At 40.0% G+C, this 23,594-nt stretch overlaps 1 protein-coding gene across 1 annotated transcript in view; it reads left to right on the top strand.

The window, feature by feature from the left end:
- LOC129437660 (LHFPL tetraspan subfamily member 6 protein) overlaps positions 1-19,469 on the top strand; it is a 102,659-nt gene extending 83,190 nt beyond the window's left edge. Inside the window, exons 3-4 of the mRNA XM_055195927.2 lie at positions 5,648-5,746; positions 17,837-19,469. Of these exons, the coding sequence (XP_055051902.1) occupies positions 5,648-5,746; positions 17,837-17,955 (218 nt within the window). The 3' untranslated portion in view covers positions 17,956-19,469. The remainder of the gene's footprint in view (positions 1-5,647; positions 5,747-17,836) is intronic.
- The last annotated feature ends 4,125 nt before the right edge of the window (positions 19,470-23,594 follow it).

A 23,594-nucleotide genomic window follows, 5' to 3' on the forward strand; every position in this document is an offset into this window, starting at 1 on the left:
TGGCCTGATTACCTCTGATATCAGCAGGGAATGTGACGCTCCTTAACATGTTTGAAAGATTCGCTCACAATGCAATACTGACAGGAGTTAACTTACCGGCTGTGAGTCCAAGTGGGAGGAATTAAGATAATGTCGGTCTTTACTACATCATCAATCCTAGGAAGTTAACTGTTGCCTACAATCTGTGTGTTTGTTGTAGTCCAAGAAAAGAGATTTACTCGCGTCCAGTGATGGGAGTAACACGTTACTGTAATTCCACTACTTTTATCAGTAACGAGCATGGAACGAAGTATTTTTTTAAATCAAGTAACAAGTAATTACAATTACTGAAATTTAAATGAGTTTGTTACTCGCGTTACTCTATTTTGTAAAAAATAGACAACATATCTGACGTCGCAGGACCGTGGTTGGCGGCGCAATGATTCATTACACTTCATCATAGCTGACAGTGCATATAGAATGAACATGAAAAATCTAAACGGGACAACATACCTTTGTTTAAAAATTGTGCGCAAGTCATAATCCATCCGTCTCATGTTTGTAAATTATCTTTGCCAAGCAATCCCAGTATGACATCAACTTGCATTTGTAGTCCATAAAAGGAATAAATCTGATTAATGTTAATATATTCTTAGATGTTTACATCGGCCTTCATGGAAGAGAACGATCTGCGATTGTTGTTTCCAGAAAAATATTCACACTGCGCTGTACAACTGTTAAAACGTGTTAAAACTTCATAGTATGTGTGAGTGCGCTTTAGTTTCAGTTTCAATCGCTCCGTATCCGACAAAACAACCCACTCGCTCTGTGTCCGTCGGACAAAACAATCCACGTACTCCGTTTTCTGATTAAATATATTCCTTTAATCCTGTGCATCTTTTAAATCCAACAGAAAACATATACAAACAATATATGACCAAAGAGCGCACTACCGCCGCAAGCTTCACAACTGTGTCCCAATTCCATGGCCGCGCCCTGCTAAGCATGCGACCTAAAAAGTGAGCACTCGGTCTTTCAAGCTGGAAGCCTCAGAAGTTCGCGAAGAGAACTGAAATGAGACGGTCTAACCTTTGGAGGACCCATCATTTGCGTCAGCTGCTGCACGCGCCTCGCACCTGTCAGTTGGACACATCAGAGACATTTCTGGCTTATTAACTCATTCACCGCCATTGACGAGTTATCTCGTCATTTAAGAGTTCATATTTAACTAATAAATATGCCTTTCTGGACGAATTTCAAAGTGAAAGTGTAATACCGCTTTTATTCACCAGATGATTTATTTTAACTGCCTTTATGTTTGATAGTCATTCTGAGTCTGATCTCTAACATAAATTCCTTTACAAAAACGCAATTTTTTAAGCTTTTTGCTCAAAATGTTGTATTTTTGAAGAGAAATATCCATATTTAAATTTGGTTAAATTAAGTAGAAAAAGTAAATATATAATTTTTTTCCCTATTTTGTTTGTTTGTTTGTTTGTTTGTTGTTTGTTTGAAAGCAGAGGGTGTGTTCTTTAATTTGATATAATTTGTATGTTTATATATTTATAGAAAATAATTTTTCATGCAAGGAATTTTGTGAAAATTTTGTTAAAATCACAAACATGCAGGTGGGCAACTTTTCTTAAAAAGGCTGGCGGTGAATGAGTTAAAATAAATATGGAATCAGAAAAATTATAACTTATTTTAGAAAATATGACATGTTGACACAATTGCCTCCAAATTCTTAAAGAGACAATACAAAATTTGAACACACTATATATTTTCTTTCTTTTTTTTAGTATGTGTTACATCTCCATCTCTACAGTATTTTTTTATCACCATATATTCACTATATATTTTCAATGTAAACACACAGAATATTTGTCTAAATGGTCTAAATGATATACATAAATAAACTAATCTTACATATTAAGATAATTTCTAACAAAAATATTCAAAGGTTGAATCTAAAGCAAAATAGGCTCCTACAGTATGTGATATATTAGAGTCTTATGTGTAAAATAACCCATCCATATTATTTTATTGTTTGACTGTTCAGTACTGTTCATATTTACATTTAAAAGCAGACTTAAAAGTTACTTTCCCTAGTAACGAATTACTTTTGATATACAGTAACTGGTACAGTAATTCAATTACTTTTAAAAGAAGTAACTAGTAACTGTAACTAATTACTAATTTTCAGTAACTTGTCCAACACTGCTCGCGTCATTGTTTACTTTGGGGTTTTTGCATATTGTTAACATATATACACTTACACACCAAAGGAAACGTAAAACCGTGAATCGGATAATTGGTGCTCTTTAAAGATTCATTGGGTAGTAAATTCAAAACTTCTTGAATATTTTCCCAAAACATATTGTAAAAGGGTGACCTAAATAAAGGGATGCAACAATCTAATTATGATGAGGCAGATTCCCTATCAATTCATATGGGAAAAAATTAAGTACATTGTAGTCGAAACTACAGGAAACAAGAAGTACATAACAAAAGAGAGTTGTTTTCATACTACTCTGTTGTAGCAGGATGACAAGGAGAAATGGAGAAATGGTTTCATCGTCTGTTGATCATCGACCAAAGTATTGCTTATGTCTCTTCTCATTTTTGGTCTTTGTTCATGCACTTCACTTGCAGGAATTTTCTTCCATCGCAGAAATGTTAATAAGACGCATTACTTACTGCTTCAAACGGGAATGTGCAAATGATGTACATCAAGAGCTGGAGATGAGGGAAATCTACTGATCATGACAAGATCTTACAGCAATGAGAGGGAATGCAATGATGCATATTACTTACTTTAGGTTTGTTTTCTATCTAGCAACCGAGATTCAGGTCATGTCAACTTTACAGCCTCTCATGCCCAAACAAACATGTTCTTGATCTACTGTAGTTCTGGCTCTTAAAACCTCTTTAGGTTGTCTTGTATTAGTATGGATCTTAGGGTTGCTGTTACTGGATTTTGTAGTTAAAGGGTCTGGTATTGGTCTGGATCTTACATTAGAGACTCTGGTATTGGTCTGGGTCTTGACTCTGCTTTCAGAAGGCATAAAGCAATCAGCAGGACACTTTATCTGAATGATAATAGCCTATAGAAAGGCTATTGCTCCCGGAGGCATGTGTGTTAAAAGGAGCGCCTATACCTTATGCAGCCCATCACTTATTCTGTCTTTATATGATTGCATTTCATTAAATGATTTTCCCTTTCAGAAGTTTAATCCCATCCTTCACACTTCCTACGTGGTTACTGAAACCCTGATATCAACAGAGGGGTGACAGTGGGTGGGTGGAGATTACCAAGATTCGAAAAAGCAACTTTATTCATGTGCCAAGAAACCACAGCGAGGTGGAGGTTGTGAGCAGTAACTAGTAATTTCCAAAAGTCATCCTCAAAAAAAAAAACAATTGTTGATGTGTCTTGATTTTGTTGCTTCCGGAAACATCAATCTTTGTGACCTTTAGTCCATCAAAAACAGATGCACATGAAAACATCAGTATCAGTATCCCAGACATGCACACAATTACTTGCTTCAGGTGAAAAGCGGCACAATCTAAATCACCGTACATGTAATGAATTCCATCTATTTTTCGAGAGCCTTTGACAAGCAACAAGATTTTTTTTATTTTTTAGAAGCACTCTTGTCATGGGATTGACAGTGAGTTACTCTAAATCTACCAGCTTTATTTCTAAGATTGATGTCGCTGATGGCAGCCGTAAAGAGATTGTTTTTAGTTATACTTGTTAAGTTTCACTTGTGTAAAAAATAGGGCTGGGCATAGATTAATCTAGATTAATCTCATACAAAATAAAAGTAATTTTTTGCATAATATATGAATTTGTGCGTGTGTGTGTGTGTGTAAATATTATGTATATTTAAACACACACATACACATATATAAATTTAAGAAATGTTTTATTTAAATATAGTTTTTTTATTTATATATAATTTAGAATATATAAAAATATCAATAAATATTTATACACATGTAAATGTTTCTTAAATACATACATGAATGTGTGGGTATTTATATATACATAATAATTACACACAGCACAAACTCATATGTTATGCAAAAAATTACTTTTATTTTGTATGAGATGAATCTATGCCCAGCTCTAGTAAAAAAAAACATAGAGTGGTCTTTATTCCTTAAAGGCGGGGTGCATGATCTCTGAAAGCCAATGAGTATAGAGGGTATGCACGTGACATCAAAAGCAATTTTAATAATTCAGAAAAAAATGTAAATCATTAAAAAAGTCTTCTTAGAAAAAGTAATTATCTTATAGAAGTGTCATTGTTCTCTGTAACACATATGCTGCAGCACAGGTTGTGCAACAAAGTGTAATACTTTGTAATAGTGTTACACAAAATGCACTTATCTTATTGACTTGCCTGCATTAGAAATGTACTGTAAGGAGGTGTTACAAGACACGCAGTCTCTCATCAATAAATCAAGTCTTTTTTGTATTTAAAGTTGGTTTGTTAACAACTAAATTAACAATAATAGATTTTTTTAAAGGGGAATAAAACTTCATTCACCACATGCCCTAAAAAACTTTGGCATCAATAAAATGCATTAATAATTCACACTGGAAAATCTAAATGTGCACATCTCATGTGATACCCTTATTCAGACTCTTCAGAGGGCTTTTATGATCGCATCTTTTTAAGTGCTGGTAATATCTCCAAATCTGTACACGTTTAAAAAATGTGCAGGACAATTTGATGATAAGTATGCTTATTTACATCTCAGTGAGGGTGAATCACACCTACCGCACATACGTTAAAAATGTATTTATATCCCGGCCATGTCAGTAAGTCTATGTGGTTTGACCGGGGGTAAATCGACTTATATTAAAGTGCCCGACCCCTCTTCTTATCTATTCCTGCTCAAAACTGATAGGCATGCGAGAGGCAAATTGGAAAGGATTAGGCTAATGTAATCGAAAATCCCCTTAGTTGAGTGGGTTGATATCTGTCTGGAAAAAGAGCTGCTGAAGATGTCGGAGATTCATGTCAACACTTCAACTGTGAGGAGTCCTTTTATTGTGACACCATGGGGTCCTAGTTTAACTGATTCCTGGTTGTACTTCTGTATTTTCACTAAGAAGCTTTTCTTGGGTTACTGACCTCATTTGTAGGTTGGGGTGAGGGAAATTCTGTTGTAAATTTTGTTTTGTATCTTGTTTTGTCAATCGTCTTATTGTCTTTTGTATAAATGTAGCAAACGTACTGTATGGTTCAGAATAATTTTCCGGAAGGATAAAGAAATAAAAAAATAAACAACTAAATACATAAATAAATAAAATAAATCAATCTGATCATAACTTGAATGCACTGTAAGTAAATTTTTACCCTTTTGTGGCCTTTGCATGTACGAAAAACACTTGGGTGTTATTGGTGATTTCCAGGGCATTGCTGTGTGGTTGTTAAGATGTTTTCTGTGGTTGTTAAGTGCCTGGAAAGAGTCAAAATGTCTATTATAATCCGGTCTGTTGTAATTCTTTTTTCAATGTAAATCTTTAGTTTTTTCGTCACCAATCTCTGATAATTATAATACATCTCTTGAAAAATGCATATCTAATACAGACTGTAGGAAACATCTGTGATTAGTTTGTCAAATATGTGATTTTGTCTTATTCTTTCTCCAGGTCTTCTCATTGGGTCAGGCTGTGCCCTGTACCCTCTCGGCTGGGACAGTGAAGAAGTCCAGCAGACGTGCAACAACAGCTCAGACCAGTATGAACTTGGTATGTCTTCATGTCACCTACACTCTTTAGTTCACATGTATTGACAAATTGACATCAACAAACTTTTAAGCTATCACAGTTTAAAAAAAACTATCATAGGCCTGAAACTAGTCCTATAGAATACAAATGACCATTTCTTCATGAGTCTGATCCGAAATAATCAGTCACGTAAACTTTCAGCTCAAGAGTCCTGAAGAAACTGTTTTGCATTCAGTGCCAAAATGACTCAAATATCCTTGTGCTGCTCACATTAGGCAAATCCCAGATCTCGGCTGTTTGTCAGAATGAAGATTACTGGTAATAAAGCATCAATATCATATTTCTATAGCAGGAGCTATTTAGAGTGAAAAAATTACAACTTCAAAGTAAGAAACTACATAATAGGATAACATCAAATTGAGAAGAATTGAGATCTTAGCATGTCTGCTTTCACTCAGTGCAGTTCTGCTACTTTAAAGGCGGGGTGCATGATCTCTGAAAGCCAATGTTGACATTTGAAATCACCTAAACAAACACACCCCTACCCCAATAGAATCTGGACCTTCTTTTGATAGACCCGTCCCACACATACGCAACCCAGGCAATGATGTTGGTTAGTAGACACGCCCCTTACTGCTGATTGGCTACAAGTGTGTTTTGGAACTCGGCCCGACTCCTTTTTCCAAAGTGTTTTTTAAAAATCATGCACTCCGCATTTAATGGATGCACAAGGATTTAAAAGCAAAGAGCAAAACACTGTGATGACTGTTTTAGGCATTTATGTCATAATTAGTGCAGAGGGCCAGAGGCCCATATATTGGACGGTATTTTGACTTTTTTATTTGGTCGAAAAAAAATTCAATTGGCCAGTAAATTTCTCTATTACTTAAATTTGATGTTTGTAATAAAAAAGACACACAGTGTCACTCAATGCAAAGCCTGACAGACAGTAAAAAGCACACGTTTTGTATGTTTGTCATTGAATGAGTTAGATAGGGGTTTTGTTTTTTAAGGAATACGTCTCGGTTACGTATGTAACCCTCGTTCCCTGAAGGAGGGAACGGAGACGTCACGTCGTGACCGACGAATTGGGAACTCGCTTAGAGAGACCAATCTGCTTCGAATACTACTAAAACGCCAATGAACTTGGCATTGAGATATTTGCATAATGCTGGCGCCGCCCCGCCAGGTGCGTATATAAGCCACAGGTGCAAATATAGAAATCAGCTTCTTTTTCGCTGAGAAAGCCGGAAAGTGTGACCGGCCGATAAACAGCAGGGAGCAGCCCTGTGGCGACGGGACGTGACGTCTCCGTTCCCTCCTTCAGGGAACGAGGGTTACATACGTAACCGAGACGTTCCCTTTCAGTCGGTCACTACGACGTCACGTCGTGACCGACGAATTGGGAATCCCTACCAAAACGCCACTGAGGGCTGACCTCTTCCAGTGTCTGCGTAAAGCCCTCCGGTTCCACTTAAGGATAAGGAGAATTAGGTTTTAAGGCAGAAGGCCGGGCACTAGATGTTCCTTTAACCCCACAGTAGTGCCAGCGACTGGGAAGCGCCCTATCTGAGCGGTATAGGGACGCTGCGGAAGCCACCGCCCCGTTAAGGGCTATTGGTGGGCGAAAGTCAACCGTAGTTGAGGTATAAATGACAGCCGTGGCTGTGTAAGCAAAGCAGTGCTCTGCTGAGGGAAACGTAGGCTAGTAGGATTAACCCCACGGAAAAATACTCACAAAGGAACCCGGTGGGACGCAATGTGGATGCCCGAGCCAAACACAGGTTCGCGAGGATGCAGCTAGTGAGAGGCTGGCAGCAGATGCTCCGCAACATCAGGCTGCCAAGGCAGCGGAGGAAGACAAAACTAATTATTACGCGTTTTTGCCTCGATGGCCTTCCATACTGAGCTCAGTTTGGAGCAGCAGTCGGAGGCTGCAAGCCGACCTGCGAGCCTGTTCTCTGTGCTTCCCCTAACGAGGAAAGAACACGAGAGGAGACAGGCTCGACACGAACACTGTAAAATCTAGTGAACGTATTAGGTGTCGCCCAACCAGCAGCTCTGCAGATGTCTGTTAGCGAGGAACCACGAGCGAGTGCCCAAGATGAGGCAACACTTCTAGTAGAGTGAGCTCTCAAATTAAATGGACAAGGAATGCCCTGCAGATTATAAGCAAGGGCGATAGTATCAACTATCCAATGAGACATCCTCTGCTTAGTGACAGCTTTCCCTCTCTGCTGACCACCGTAACAAACAAAGAGCTGATCTGAGGTCCTAAGGCTTTGTGTGCGATCCACGTAGATGCGTAACGCTCGTACGGGGCATAATAAAGCCATGGTTGGGTCTGCCGCCTCCGCGGGCAAAGCTTGCAGGCTCACCACTTGATCTCTGAAGGGAGTGGTGGGAACTTTGGGCACGTAGCCTGGTCTGGGTCTCAATGTAACACTCGAGACAGCAGGGCCAAACTGAAGGCACGAATCGTCGATAGAGAATGCATGAAGGTCACCTACCCTCTTAACAGAGGCCAATGCGAGTAGGGTCAGAGTTTTCATTGATAAAAACTTCAGACTCACAGACTGCAAAGGCTCGAATGGGTTTCCCCGCAGGGCTTTCAGCACCATGGACAGGTCCCAAGGAGGAATAGAGGGAGGGCGCGAGGGGTTTAGCCTACGAGCGCCTCTTAAAAACCTAATAACTAAGTCGTGCTGGCCGACTGATCTGCCGTTAATAAGTGAGTGATGAGCAGAAATAGCAGCGATATCAACTTTAATGGTGGAGGGTGACAGCCTACCATCTAACCGGCGTTGAAGGTATGAAAGCACGATATTAATGGGGCATTCTCGAGGGTCCTCGCGTTGCGAAGAGCACCAATCGACGAAAAGGTTCCATTTAAGCGCGTAAGCCGTCTTGTGGACGGTGCTCAAGCCGCGGCGATGGTGTTAGATACCGCTTGCGATAAATCACCTAAACCTTGTGCGCGCTCAACGACCATACGTGGAGATCCCACAGGTCGGGGCGCGGGTGCCATAATGTGCCCCCTCCTTGAGAAAGAAGGTCCTTCCTCAGGGGAATCCGCCAGGGAGGGGCTGTCGCGAGGAGCATTAGTTCTGGAAACCAATTCCTGGTCGTCCAGTAAGGAGCGACCAGTAGAAGGCTCTCCTCGTCCTGCCTGACTTTGCACAGCGTCTGTGCGATTAAACTCACTGGTGGAAACGCGTATTTGCGCATCCCCCGCGGCCAGCTGTGTGTCAGCGCATCCACGCCGAGGCTGCCCTCGGTTAGTGAATAAAACAGGCGACAGTGGGTATCGTCCGGTGACGCAAACAGATCTATCTGCGCACGACCGAACTTCTTCCAAATTAGCTGTACCGTCTGGGGGTGGAGTCGCCATTCTCCGGGGCGCGCAGCTCGGGAAAGCGCGTCTGCCGCTGTATTGAGCGAACCCGGGATGTGAATGGCACGAAGGGACCTCAGATGCTTCTGACTCCAAAGGAGGAGATGACGGGCGAGATTCGACATGTGACAAGAGCGCAAACCACCTTGACGATTGATATACGCAACGGTTGCAGTGTTGTCGGTGCGTACTAGTACATCCTTCCCTCGCAGCTCCGTAGCGAAGCGTACAAGTCCCAGATATACAGCCCACAACTCGTGGCAATTGATATGCCAGTGCAGCTGGGGTGCTGTCCACACCCCCGAGGCTGCAAGCCCGTCGTACGTGGCTCCCCGTCCCATGTTGGATGCATCTGTGTGTACAACAGCATGCCAATAAATCTGTCTCATGGAAACCCCTGCTCTCAGAAACGCAGGGTCTAACCACGGGGTGAATGTTAGACGACACGCAGGTGTAATGGTTACACGGTGAATGCCGGCGCGCCACGCTCTCCTCGGGACTCGATCGTGAAGCCAACGCTGAAGCGGTCTCATATGGAGCAGCCCGAGCGGTGTCACGGCCGCGGCTGCTGCCATATTTCCCAGGAGCTTCTGAAATTGTTTCAGAGGGACCGCGTTCTTCCCTCGGAAAGAACCAAGGCAAGTCAGAATTGATTGGACGCGCGCTTCTGTTAAACGTGCTGATAAATCGATCGAGTCCAGTTCCATCCCGAGAAAAGAGATCCTCTGCGTGGGGCAAAGTTTGCTCTTTTCCCAGTTGACCCGAAGACCCAGACGGGCGAGATGCCGAAGCGTTAAGTCTCTGTGCTCGCAAAGCGTCCGTCGAGAATGCGCTATTATAAGCCAATCGTCGAGGTAAGCCAAAATGCGAACACCGCTCTCTCTCAGGGGCTTTAACGCCGCCTCCACTACTTTCGTAAATACACGGGGAGAGAGAGACAGCCCGAACGGTAGTACTTTGTATTGGTATGCCCGCCCCTCGAACGCAAAGCGCAGAAACGGTCTGTGGCGAGGGAGAATGGACACATGAAAGTACGCGTCTTTCAGATCTATTGCTGCAAACCAATCTTGGGGGCGTATTGACTGAAATATCAGTTTCGGCGTTATCATTCTGAAGGATCGTTTTTGGAGAGATCGGTTCAGAACGCGCAAATCCAAGATCGGTCGTAACCCACCGCCCTTCTTTGGAACTATGAAATACGGGCTGTAAAACCCCGAGCTCATCTCGGTTGGAGGGACCGGTTCGATCGCGTCCTTTGCCAGGAGGACATCGAGTTCTGCACGCAGTACATGTGCATCGGACGCTTTCACTGTAGTGAAACGAATGCCCGAGAATTTGGGTGTGTGCCGGTTGAATTGAATTTCGTAACCGAGGCGGATTGTGCGTAATACCCATCGGGACGGGCTGGTAAGCTGAAGCCAAGCTTCCAGAGACCGTGCGAGGGGAATTAACGGCACAACCGGAGAGCTCGCGGTGGGGCAGACGAGCGGAACAGGTGAGACTGCCGGTGCGCGCGCCGTAAGAGCGCACGCAACTACAGTGTGTGTGTGTGTGTTGTGACACTGACCTGAGACCGCTGAGGGTGCTGGTGGTCCGGTCTCCGCAGTGGAGAGCTCGGACTCCTCAGAACCCCCGCTGGCAATGGAGGAGAGGGAGGATGAGCAGATGAATGCCCGCTCACGGCTCTCTCGATCCTCTGAAGACCTGGAGAAGGAATAGGAATGCACTCTTTTTGTGGTTTTGTGGGTGCCGGCTGAGAAGCCGGCGGAACAGAAACAAAACGAAACCAAAGATTTTCCACCCGGCCCTCCTCCGGGGGAAGGAGCGGTGCGTTCACCACCTCCCGAAGAGTGATCCCATCCGAATCCAGGTCGCCCGTCTCAGGGCCGCTTAGATCCCCGTTTGCGACCACGGGAAGCGGGTTGAGCGGGCGGGGCGGGCTGTCGACGGCTGTTCCCCCTCCGTTGTCTGGATGACTTCCTAGGGGGGGGGCGGAGGCAGCCGCCGCAGGGCGCCCTCGGCGAGGAGCAGACTGGGCAGCCGGTGCTGGTGGACGAGAGGCAGGCCTCTTGCGCCGGGGCATGATCTTAGAGATCGCTTCAGTCTGCTTCTGAGCGGCGGTGAATTGCTGAGCAAAAGACTCCACCGACTCGCCGAATAGGCCAGTCTGTGACACTGGAGCGTCCAGGAACTTGTTCTTGTCCGCTTCCGTCATGTCAGCCAGACATAACCATAGGTGGCGTTCTTGGACCACGAGTGTAGACATCGCACGACCAATCGCCTGCGCCGTCACCTTCGTTGCGCGGAGAGCCAAATCAGTGGCAGCCCGGAGCTCCGAGAAGACGGGTGAGTCGTGTCCTCCCTCATGCAGATCTCGTAAGGCCTTCGCTTGATGGACCTGCAGCAAAGCCATTGCATGCAGAGCCGAAGCCGCCTCTCCACAAGCCTGATGGGCAGCGCCCGTTAAACCGGACGACTGTCTACAAGCCCGAGAGGGAAGGGTTGGGCGGTCCTTCCAGGAGGCAGCGGTGGTCGGACACAGCTGCATCGCGACGCCGCGCTCTACAGGGGGGATCCCCGTATAACCCTTAGCGGCTCCGTTGGTGAGGGAGGTGAGGGGGGAGGGCTGAATCGGCCGTAACCGGGTAGAGTACGGCGACTTCCAAGTCCGTGACAGCTCCTCGTGCACCTCGGGGAAGAAAGGTACTGGTGGAGAGGGCTGTGAAGCCCGGGCAGCTCCGAAGAACCAATCATCCAGGCGGGACGGTTCGGGCTGTGGGGGGTTAACCCACTCCAACCCTACGGTCTCCGCCGCTCGAGAGAGCACAGCCACCATCTCCGGGTCAAACTCCGGCGTCACAACCCGACCAGAGGGAGGAAGAACGTCGGAGTCAGCTTCGGAAAGAGGGGCTCCACCCTCGGGTGTTGCGGTCGAAGCGGGTCCAGAGGGAGGCGCAACGGATTCTACAGCGCTCGTAGAACACGAGGCTGCAGTCTCCATAGGCACCTCTACCGGCTGAGGACGGGAAGGCTGAGAGCCGGAGGACGAATCCCCCGACCGGCTCAGCACAGTTAAACGCAGATCGTCCTTAGAGAGCTTCGCAGCCGCTCCGTGGCGGCGGTCAGAACTCACCGGACGCGGACGCCGTTCCCGTAGAAACGACAACCGCCTGCGTAAATCCAGAAGGGACATCTCCTCGCAATGAGAACATGCACCCCCAGCGAACGCCGCCTCCGCATGCTCGATGCCCAAGCATGAAAGACAGCGCTCGTGACCGTCCTTTGGACCCATGTACTTGCCGCATCCAAGAACACACGGACGAAAAGCCATCCTGAAAAGGACGCTGATCTCCGGATATACGAGAGAGTGGCTGCCTTTAACAAGGCACAAAGCTCTCCGTATCACTCTTTTAGGGAAATTCACTCTTAGATGCTCAGTTGATGATGCGCACAGGGATCAGCAACGCACTCACTAATAACTCAAAACAAAAAAGATGCAGAGTAGTGGAAAACTGCGGCGTCCGCTGTGGTACTGCTTGTCCAACCAACTTCAGCAATCGTTTCCCACCAGAGCAGAGAGTAGCTTCTCAGTAGCAGATACTGCCGGCTTTCGAAGCGATAAAAAGCTGATTTCTATATTTGCACCTGTGGCTTATATACGCACCTGGCGGGGCGGCGCCAGCATTATGCAAATATCTCAATGCCAAGTTCATTGGCGTTTTAGTAGTATTCGAAGCAGATTGGTCTCTCTAAGCGAGTTCCCAATTCGTCGGTCACGACGTGACGTCGTAGTGACCGACTGAAAGGGAACCCATGTTTAACCAGTATAATCCAGTTCATAATGAATGTTTAACTAACATTTACTTTCTGTTCATTTTGTAATTTTAATAGTCTCCTGGTTCACTACCCATCAGAAGACTGTTATATTCAGTTCAATATCTAACAGGATGCCCTTGAACTGATATGAATGCACAGCACGCTGCAAATTTATGATTCTCTATTTACCTCATTTATCATCATTATGATCCCACAGTTTCTCTCCTCATAATTACAAGCTTTATTTGTACTTATAAAATATTCAGCCCTCCACTGATTTTAAACAACTAAATTGATCTGACATTGGCATGAACTACACATTTTAAAAGTTTTCTTTAATTGTTGAATAGGTGTGGTACAGTATTAAGTCATCCATACTGTGTTCCCCTTTATTATGCACATCACATATCAGTAAGATTTCAAAAAACATTCAGTTTAAGAACTTTTTTTGTTTTATTTCTCATATCTTTTTAGCTATATGGTATCAATCTCAAACAAGTTTATTCATTAGTTTCTAGGGAGATTTCATGGAAACCCAAGGGCGCCACTAGCAATGCTGGGCCCAATGAAAGAATATGAGGTTGGGCCCCCTACCACTTGCATCAAAAATACAAGCCAACCTAGCTATTTAAAATCTTTGTGTGCTGCTGCAATTTAATAATACATACCTATAACATTTGCTATTGTTTTTGACCACTATAATCAATGTTTAGTCAGAAACCAACCATGTCTGTTGCTGTAAGATGATTTATTATGCAAATGTAAATTTAATAGAAAAATACAGTATAGTAATCAAATATTCAGAGAAAATGCTAATTTTTTTACATTTTTAAACAAAGATTAAATATACATGATATGGTGTTCATGGACCTTAACCCAAAAACCTTTTGCTTCATCTAGATAATTGTGAGCCTGCCTGTGAAACCCCAGCTAAAGTATTTATTTTTGATTTGTTGTTTTCTACATAAAATCATTCAACATAATGTAAAGAAAATTCTGTGAAAATATAAACTTTGATATATTTAATATTAACTGAGTAAGTTCATGTCAGTAATTGAAATCATAGTGAAATAAATGCTTGAAATCAAACTGTGATGCTCTTTATCTCACACTTATATTTGACACTTTAGTCTGATTTTCACAGGCAGAGTCTCACGTGTATAAGTCCACTAGCCATATTTACTAACAGGAGAATGCTGGCAAGTGAATACAAATTCAAGATCTATATCTGGACAAAATGATATCCTTCTAATTTTTAGCAGTGATAAACGTAACCTATTGAATTGACCATTGGTACTGTTAGTAGTTGGCTATTACTGATGCCAACATTACGGCAGAAAGAACACTGAAAAAATGATTCATTGAATTTAATAATTTTTTTAAGGTAAGTGGTTGCACTCAATGTATTTAAGCTACATTTAAACAAAAGTTTTATATTTTATTTTACTTTACTAATCTTTTTTGTTTAAATGCAGCTTAAATAAATTGTTTGCAACCACTTACCTTAAAAAATTGATTAAATTCAATGAATATTTTTTTATATATAATAAATTATATATAATGTTAAGTTGCCTTTCTTTAATAAATATTGAGTAATTGTCAGCACTTTCTTTCTCTTTCTCTCTGTCTTTAATGTCCATCCATATTTATTGTTTAATCTATTTTATTAAGCTACAAACAGAATATACAGGAAATATGTACAAAAAAATAAAATTTTCAGGAGTAAATGTCTTCTTTAGGCATTGTTGGTGTTTAGTGCAACCTCTCTTGGCACTAAACACATCTTGAACGTTTTTGAGCAGAATGAATTAAAAAGACTCATTTTCATTAAAATTATAATCTATAAATAGCAGTTTCCTGCTATTGCTCAAGTGGAAGGGGAGTTTACCCTAAAAACTTGACACATCAGTTTACATCTTTATACAGTTTATAATACTACAGACACATTTCCTGTATTTTCTGGATGTATTTTATTAAAGAGACTGAGAAACAATTATATATGATCACTATTACATTGCAAAAACAACTAATCTTATTCTGGCATGTTGGCCTAAGACCTTTGCACAGTACTGTACATTTATAATATCAATTACATTACTACTAGTACTGTTACTAATAAAACAATTATCTTTAGGGGCCCCAAAAGTGCGTGGGCCCTTAGAACCGTCCTAACTTTTTCCCCTTAGTGGCACCCCTGGGGAAACCTACTTGAAAAGTTACACATTATTATAGTTCTCATACAAAATGGGTATGACCAAATTTTGCATTATCTTCAAAAAAGCTATTTATGTCATATAACAATTTATATATTTGTTGGAACTGAACAGAAATAATTGAACTATTAAAAGATTTTACAGTACAGAAGTATTTGACTATATGAAGGCTTTTTAAGGATGGAAGACCTCTTGGGAAAACCAGGTTGCTACTGGTAGATGTGTTAGTGAGACCCTGTGGTCTGTGTGGGTCCTAACACCCCCATATAGTGATGGGCACAGAGTATACTGTCAAAAATCACTGTCATTCGGTTGAGACGGTAAACCAAAAACATTAAAGGATGTTCTTTGAAAAGAGTAGGGGTGTTCCCCGGCATTCTGGCCAAAATTTGCCCATTGGCCTACTAATCATCCCCATATACTGATTGGCTATATCACCTCTTCACTAATAAGCTGGTGTGTAAGCCCTTCTGGTGCAATATGGCTGCTGTCCCATCATCCAGGTTAATGCTGCACATTGGTGGATGAGAAGACTCCCCGTTTCATATGAAAAGTGCTTTGCGTGCTGCTACAGAAAAGCGCTATAGAAATGTAATGAATTATAATTATTTATATTATTAAGGAAAATATCAGATTCATTCTTTATAGGAAAGACAGAAATAAAAAGCCCCTGGAAAGAAGCAAACATGTATTTAAAGAGGACATATCATGAAAATCTGACTTTTTCCATGTTTTTTCCATGTTTGCCCATAATTGGGTCCCCAGTGCTTCTATCAACCTAGAAAATGTGTAAAATATCAACCCAGTAACTTAGTTTTGGTAAACCATTCAAGTATGTAAAACAATAGGTAATTGAAATTTGGCTCCCTTTGTGATGTCAGAAAACCGTTTTATTTATCATCATGCCATAATACACCGAGGGCCGGTGTCCTGCAGAGTTTAGCTCCAACTATAATTAAACACACCTGAAGCAACCAATTAAGGCTTACTAGGCATACTAGACAGTTTTAGGCAGGTGTGCTGAGGCAAGTTGGAGCTAAACTCTGCAGGACACCGACCCTCCAAGACCGAAGTTGCCCATCCCTGATGTAGATGAATGTCATTCTGGATTGTAGGTGAATAGCCACCATCTTCAAACAAGACTGTAACATTAGGGAGAGGTGCCAGAGTAATGATTTGGACTGAAATATTGAGAAAGTAAGATGGTAGGGTCTCTGGGGGGGTCAAAAGGACCTCTGAGAGATATGTGGAGTTCCTAAAATATGGTTTTTCGAATATGAAAGGAATCATGTCGTCTTTACATGCCGGACCCTGATTATTTTTATTCATATGGGCTTAAAATAAGAAAAAATCCACCATGATCCTCTGACCTCAGTCCAAATAAGAGTCTGTGGAGCATCACACATTGAAGATCTGTGAGGTGGACAGCACTACAATTTGAAACATCAGCAACATAGACTTACAAGTTCAATGGATAGGAAAGTCATGTCAAAGATAGGCTCATACATATGCAACTTGAACTGTAAATGGGTGATTCTCACGAAAACTTGGTTTTAAAAATGTCAAGCATGAAAATGTAAAAATTGCTTAAATTTACTTTATTTCCCACCAGACATTGAAAAACAAAGTCTGGAGTAAATGGGAACATTAATTTAAAAACTTTTACTTATCATTTAACACTTTTTGTAACATAATTTAAAAAATTTGTCCTAAAAAATCTCATTACCGCAACAGTCAGAAAACATCAACACTGACATATTTTCAAAATGACATGACAAACCTGAAAGAACATAATTTGGAGATTCTGCACATGCATTTAAAATCAAAGTATTATGCTTCTATTAATTAAATTAACATTTAATAAGCATCTGTTGCGGTAATGATAATCAAAATGTCGTGTAAGCATTCTGACAAGACAATATTTCAAATTAACTGTAAAAAAATGATCTTACCTGGTAGCCATCTTGAAGTAACTGGTCCATGTGCTTGGTCACTCAAAATCAAACTTTATTAAAATTCTGTATGTGTGCTTAAACTGTTCTCAAAAAATGTTGCGGAGGATGAGGACATCAGGCATGGACACATCATTTTCCTAATTTTTCTTCATTATTATTATACATGAATATTCAGTAAATATTTTTTCTGTCATCTAAAGTAGTCTAGCAAAACATCCATTTATTTTTTTTCTTAATATTTTTGTGTTAATTCGATTAAATTACAACACAACGCATGTTCAAACACAGCCGGACACATTGCGGTAATGAGAATTTCAGCAGAAAATGAGATAAAATTTACAATTATAAATTCTTATGTTGAAATCACACATTGTGCAAGGTAGAACACAGTATTGTGTTAATTCTGATGCTTTTTAATGTTACTATATTACACATTTTAATGCTAAAATCATTAGTGCCGTGGTGTTTTAATCGTTTCGTGAGAATCACCCAAATACATTATTTGTTTTATATTGTGTTATGCAATGTATATATGACACATATGACATATCTATTTTTGGGGTCATTTTAACCTACATAACCACATTTTTCAAAGTATTAATAATACATCATTTGACATTTTCAGATTATTTAAATATAATAACATCCACACTGTCGTATAACTGTTGAGGGTAAAATAAACCCTGTGTATTGACTATACACTGTTGTCAACATCTTTTTCATTTATCCTCAGGCTCTTGTCAGATCGGCTGGGCGTATTACTGCACAGGTGCAGGTGCAGCCTCCGCCATGTTACTGTGCACTTGGCTCGCCTGTTTCGCTGGGAAGAAACAAAAGCAATACCCGTATTAAAAGAACCGATAACAGTCTAAAGACGGACAGATGCCTTAGACCCAGTAGAGACGTGACATCTTTCCTCCATTACTGCTACTCGAGTTCTCCAGTACTCTACAGTCATAAAAACTCTTATTGCTCATGAACGTCTGTGAGCGAAGAAACATGACTCTATACAGTACATTCACTGCTTTCTTAAAAGCCACAGAGTGTTAAACTCAGAAGGACCAAGGTTCGTTTTTATGACCAATGTTGTGTACTTATTTCTTTATGTCTCTTTCTCTTGAATTGATATTGTAATGGTAAGCTATGGTTCAGGTATAAAAAGACTGTGCTTGAAGTCTGTATATATGTAATGTTTAACAGCTATTTTTAAAGCATTAAAGACCAGATTTAGCTTGCACCAGCACCTCTTTTGCTGTTAAAAACTACTGTCAGGATTTACCAAAGACACACAGTGAAAAAATAGCACTGAAAAGGGCATGGACGCACAGTTGTTTTTGCGACTAACCTTATTGCATATCCAGGTGAAAAAACAATTCTATTAAAAATATACTTTATAAAAAGTGCACTAAGTAATATATTTTCTACATTTTCGTCAAATCCAAGTATAGTTAAGTGTATTGAATTATGTAATAACTTGAACTTAACATTTATTTGGCTACACTTCAAGTGTAAATACAATAAAACTTTTTTCAACTTCAAGTGCACTAAAATACACTACTGAAAATCAAGATTCATGAGCAATTAAGCACACTTACAGTACAATTGCATTGTATCGCCATTCTAATGGAAATATACTTAAAGGTGCAGGGTGTAATTTTTAGAAAGATCTTTTGACAGAAATGCAAAATAATATACAAAACTATATGATCAGGGGTGTATAAAGACCTTTCATAATGAACCATTATGTGTTTATTACCTTAAAATTAGACGTTTTTATCTACATACAGGAGGGTCCTCTTACATGGAAGTCGCCATTTTGTGCCCCCATGTTTCTACAGAAGCCCAAAGTTGTCTCCGATGATGACATGTTTGTCCAGTGGTGTCTACTGTAGCTTCTCTATGTGTTTCAAAAGCGAGAGGTGAGCAGTGGACTGAGCCGTTTGCTGCAATTCGCAACCTCACCACTAGATGCCGCTAAAATGTACACACTGCACCTTTAAAAAGGCATTGTAGCGCAAATTTTAATTGTGTTTAAGTACATTTTGTGCTTACACTAAAAGTATACTTTTAAAAAGTACATATTAAATACTCTTTAAATAAAGCACAAGTAGAAGCATACTTGTTTTATACTTTATGTACTTCAATCATATTTCTAATACACTAAAGTACTTTTTTACCTGGGTATGCATTTGTAGGAGTTTCTCTTTCAGATGCAAAATGTATGGGAGGAGAGAATTTAAATGCATCATGCAACACGATTTGCTAAGATTGGCGTTCCTCAATTTACTAGTATTTTTAACTCATTTTCCACCAGCCTTTTTTCAAAAAGTTGCCCATCAGCATTTTTTGTGATTTTTACAAAAGTTTCACAAAATGCCTTCCAGGAAAATTTTTCTTCTATAATAAACATACAAATATATCAAATGAAAGAACAGACCCTCTGCTTTTAAACTAACAAACAAAACGGGGAAAAAATGTTTCATCCTTGTTCTCTTTTTATCACCTATTAAATATAAAATTTTCTTTAAAAATACCAAATTTTGAGCAAAAAGCTGAAATAATTGCATTTTTGTAAAGGATGTTTGTTACACTGCAAAAAAATGATTTTCAGGAAAAAATGTTCTTGGTGTTTTGTCTTGTTTTCAGTAAAAAATATCTGGAGATTCTTGGATTGGGATGCCTTTTCTTGATGAGCAGTGCGACCCAAGAGTGTGAGTCGTGTTTTTAGACCAAAAATATTGGATTTGATTGATTTTGTGCATAAAACAAGCCAAGGAGTCTGCCAATGGGGTGAGCAAATTTTTCTTAACATTTTCTTGAATTTAGTGTTTAAGAAAAATTATCAAGATTGTTTTGCTCGCCCCAGTGGCTGAGTTTTTTGCTTGTTTTATGCACAAATTCACTTAAATGTAGTATTTTTGGTCTAGAAACACGACTTGTTTTCTTGGGTCGTTTTGCTCATCAGGAAAAGTCATCTTAATTTGGGAATTTTTGGGTATTTTTGCTGAAAACAAGACAAAAAATACTAAGAACATTTTTTCTTGAAAATAATTTTTCGCAGTGCAGAGATCAGATTCAGAACAATGATCACAGTAAAAATGTAAAAATGTTGGTTAGTTTTTGCTTCGTTTTTTTTATTTTTATAAATTGGGTAAGAACGGCATAACTTTAGGAAAGCGTCATTGGCAGGGAAATGTTTTCTCTTAAATTGAAGGGATAACTCGTCAATGGTGGGGAAAGAGTTAATACCAAAAAAGATTTTTCTTCGAGATAATTTACCCAGAATTAAAAATTCTGTCATCATTTACTTAAATTGTTACAAACCTGAATTAATTAAAGGAGGATATCTGTGATCAAGCAGGAAATGGGAGCGCCACTGACTTCCATATAAGGAAGAAAAATACTTTGGAAGTCAATGTTGGTTACAAACATTGATTAAAATATCTTCCTTTTTGGGTAAATAATGACAGATTTTTTATTTTTAGGTGAACTATGCTTTTAATTTCTTATAATAACCTACATCTTGATCTCTTTGAAAACATTTACACATTTTCTGTGCCACTTTAAGAAGGACTGTAACAATAACAAAAACCTGATAAACTTTTTTGTTGCATCGATTTATAATAAATGCATAAAGTAAGAATATGTATTTTTAATATAAATACTATTATTTATGTAACATTAAAATGCATTATAATATGTATTATAAGACATCAGGAATGCAATATAATTTGTATGTATAATGAGTAGCTTTGTAATTACATCATATATCTACAGACTTCAAGTAAAGTATTTCCAAAAGGTTCTGTACTGTATGTTCTCAACACTATTGTGTAGTTGTTTATATTTATACACTATTCACAAAAACGAATGGTGCTAAACAGCACTAAAAGTGGTTCACAGGCTCGTGATCATATATAGGGGAACCATTTTATTGCCAAACAGATATGTGAAGAGCCATATTGTGATATGTTGAACCATAAGTGGTGCTATAGTCATGCTTTAGCACCACTTATGGTTCTACAGAGGTGGTATATAGCGCTAAAAATGGTTCCCCTACAAGCTTTTAGTACTATTTGGCACCATTTTTATTTTTTTTAAGTGTATACTTTGTAAAATGCAATAATATTCATGGATAATATCTCTATATTGGTTATTTTGTTTGAAGCTCGATCCTTTCTACATATATGCTAGAAATAAAGTACAATATATGTTCTGATGAAATATGTTTTTATCTTATTGCAACATTGTGTTTAAAAGACAACGAGTCATGTATTATTTGATTCATTTTATGTTTGTAAATAAAATCTGTTTCTTATTATGTTTTATGTACACTGGGCTATTAAGGCTAGATATAATTAAAAAAATCTTTACTGGATTGTATTTTGTATACAGTCATATCATAATCGGATTCATAATTATTTCCATTAAAGGTGGAAATAAAATGTGTCACATTGAAAGTTTACTGCCCTATGACCTGTAACACCTGCATGTGTGTAAAACTGATTGTCATTATATAGTAGGCAGTTGTCATATTCTGCTAGCGCTGGTACATTACCATTAAACTTTTTATTACTCACAAGTTTAAACATGGAAAAACAGACTTATTCTCACATTAAAACTAAAAAAAAACATTATTGCACACTTTAAAAATCTAGTTAGAAATGTCTGTCATTCCTTTACTCTTATTCAAATTGGGAATCATGTCTCTGCTTGTCACATACAGAAGCCATGCATATTTTTTATTTTCCTCAAGCATCAAAATGACCCATTTACATTTAATTAGTCGCAAATATAGCAGCGTTATTTAAAATTGTTTGACGTTGTTCATTTTATCTGTCTGCTCATTAACACCTGGATGACAACCTCTCTTCAGACAGAATTCATAACTCTGCTCTGTGTAGACCGGAGGCACCTTTTTGCATATTAAAATCAACATCAAACACAATCGGGAACCCGTTTCACTTATGTAATGTGACATATGGAGTAGCGAAACATGATATTTGGAAAGACAAATGCAGGGACTTTGAATTGATTGGATCATAAAAAGTAGGGATTACATAGAGTCAGACCTGAATGCCTACATTCTAAAAAAGCTGGGTTATTTTCAACCCAGCGCTGGGTCAAAAAAGATGAGCCCAGACTGTTGGGTTGTTTCGACCCAAAATGCTGGGTTGTATAAACATTTTCTGGGTTAATTTGACCCAACAGCTGCGTTTGTCCCTTGTTAACCCAATGCTGGGTTGAAAATAGTGTGCACTGTTAAATATAAAGGTTCATAAAATGTCCTTTGGCGGCAGTATGGTTCCATATACACAGAACGTTCCTTAAAGGTTATTTGTAATGAAGAAAGATTACTTAGACCTTGTTCACGCTGTCAGTCCAAATCCGATTTTGGTGCTTATCTGATTGGATATAAACCAAACGCCAAAAACACATTAAATCTGTTTCAGGCTACATCCAGAGGTGGTTTTTGCATTTCCGAAAAATCAATTTCTGTCTGACTGCTCTGATCGCATTTGTGTAGTTTTTTTGTTACGTCATGCTGTCACGTCACGTGACTAGGGTGGCCATTCTATGGAAGGCCAACAGGGCAAAAACGTGTTAAAAATACGTGTTAACACGCACTACATGTTAACGCGTAAATCACATGTTAACACGCACTACGTGTTAACGCGTAAGTGCGTGTTAACACGTAAATCACGTGTTAACGCGTTTGAAATCATGGACATGGAGTTTTACCACCATCTAGTGGTGTGGCGAATCTGACCTAAATACACAGAACGGACAGATAGATAGGATTGTAAATTGAAGTATTCGTGCCAGTTCCGCCGGACACGTCCTGAACATGTTTTCGGGTTCGTTCTCCGGAAGTCGCGTTGGTCGACCGCATACGTCATCAAGGTTTAATATTTCGGGTTTGATTTCAGAAAAGCAACCGTTACATTTCAAGGTAAGAATGAAACTACAATGACTGTGTGTCTTAAAAGAAATAAATCTTAATTTTCTAATGGATTTTAACTGAAATGTGAGAACCTCGATGACGTATGCGCGGGACTTCCGGAGAACGAACCCGAAAACATGCCCGGGACGCGTCCGGCGGAACCGGCACGAACGGCCACCCTGACGTCACATGACGTCACGTAAACGCAACCCCAAGGCGAACTTTGGAACAGTCCATTTCTGACGAAGTGATTGGGGTGTTTGGGAAAGTCCATGTATTTGGGGAATATAGTTTCTACAACGTCAGACGTCGAGGCAGATTATTGTTCCAGCATGATGTCATTGCCATTGAAACCGGACGCACAGACTGGATTTAAATAGTTATGATAGACAATATGGACAGTGAGTCTGTCAAATCAGATATGCACCAAAATCGGATATGGACTGACAGTATGAACAAGGTAGACTACTACAGGGTTCCCACACCTAAGTTAACTTCAAATTCAAGGACCTTTCAAGGACTTTCCAAGTCCAATACCCTCAAATTC

The sequence above is a fragment of the Misgurnus anguillicaudatus genome, chromosome 24, assembly GCF_027580225.2.
Source record: "Misgurnus anguillicaudatus chromosome 24, ASM2758022v2, whole genome shotgun sequence".
Classification (NCBI taxonomy): domain Eukaryota; kingdom Metazoa; phylum Chordata; class Actinopteri; order Cypriniformes; family Cobitidae; genus Misgurnus; species Misgurnus anguillicaudatus.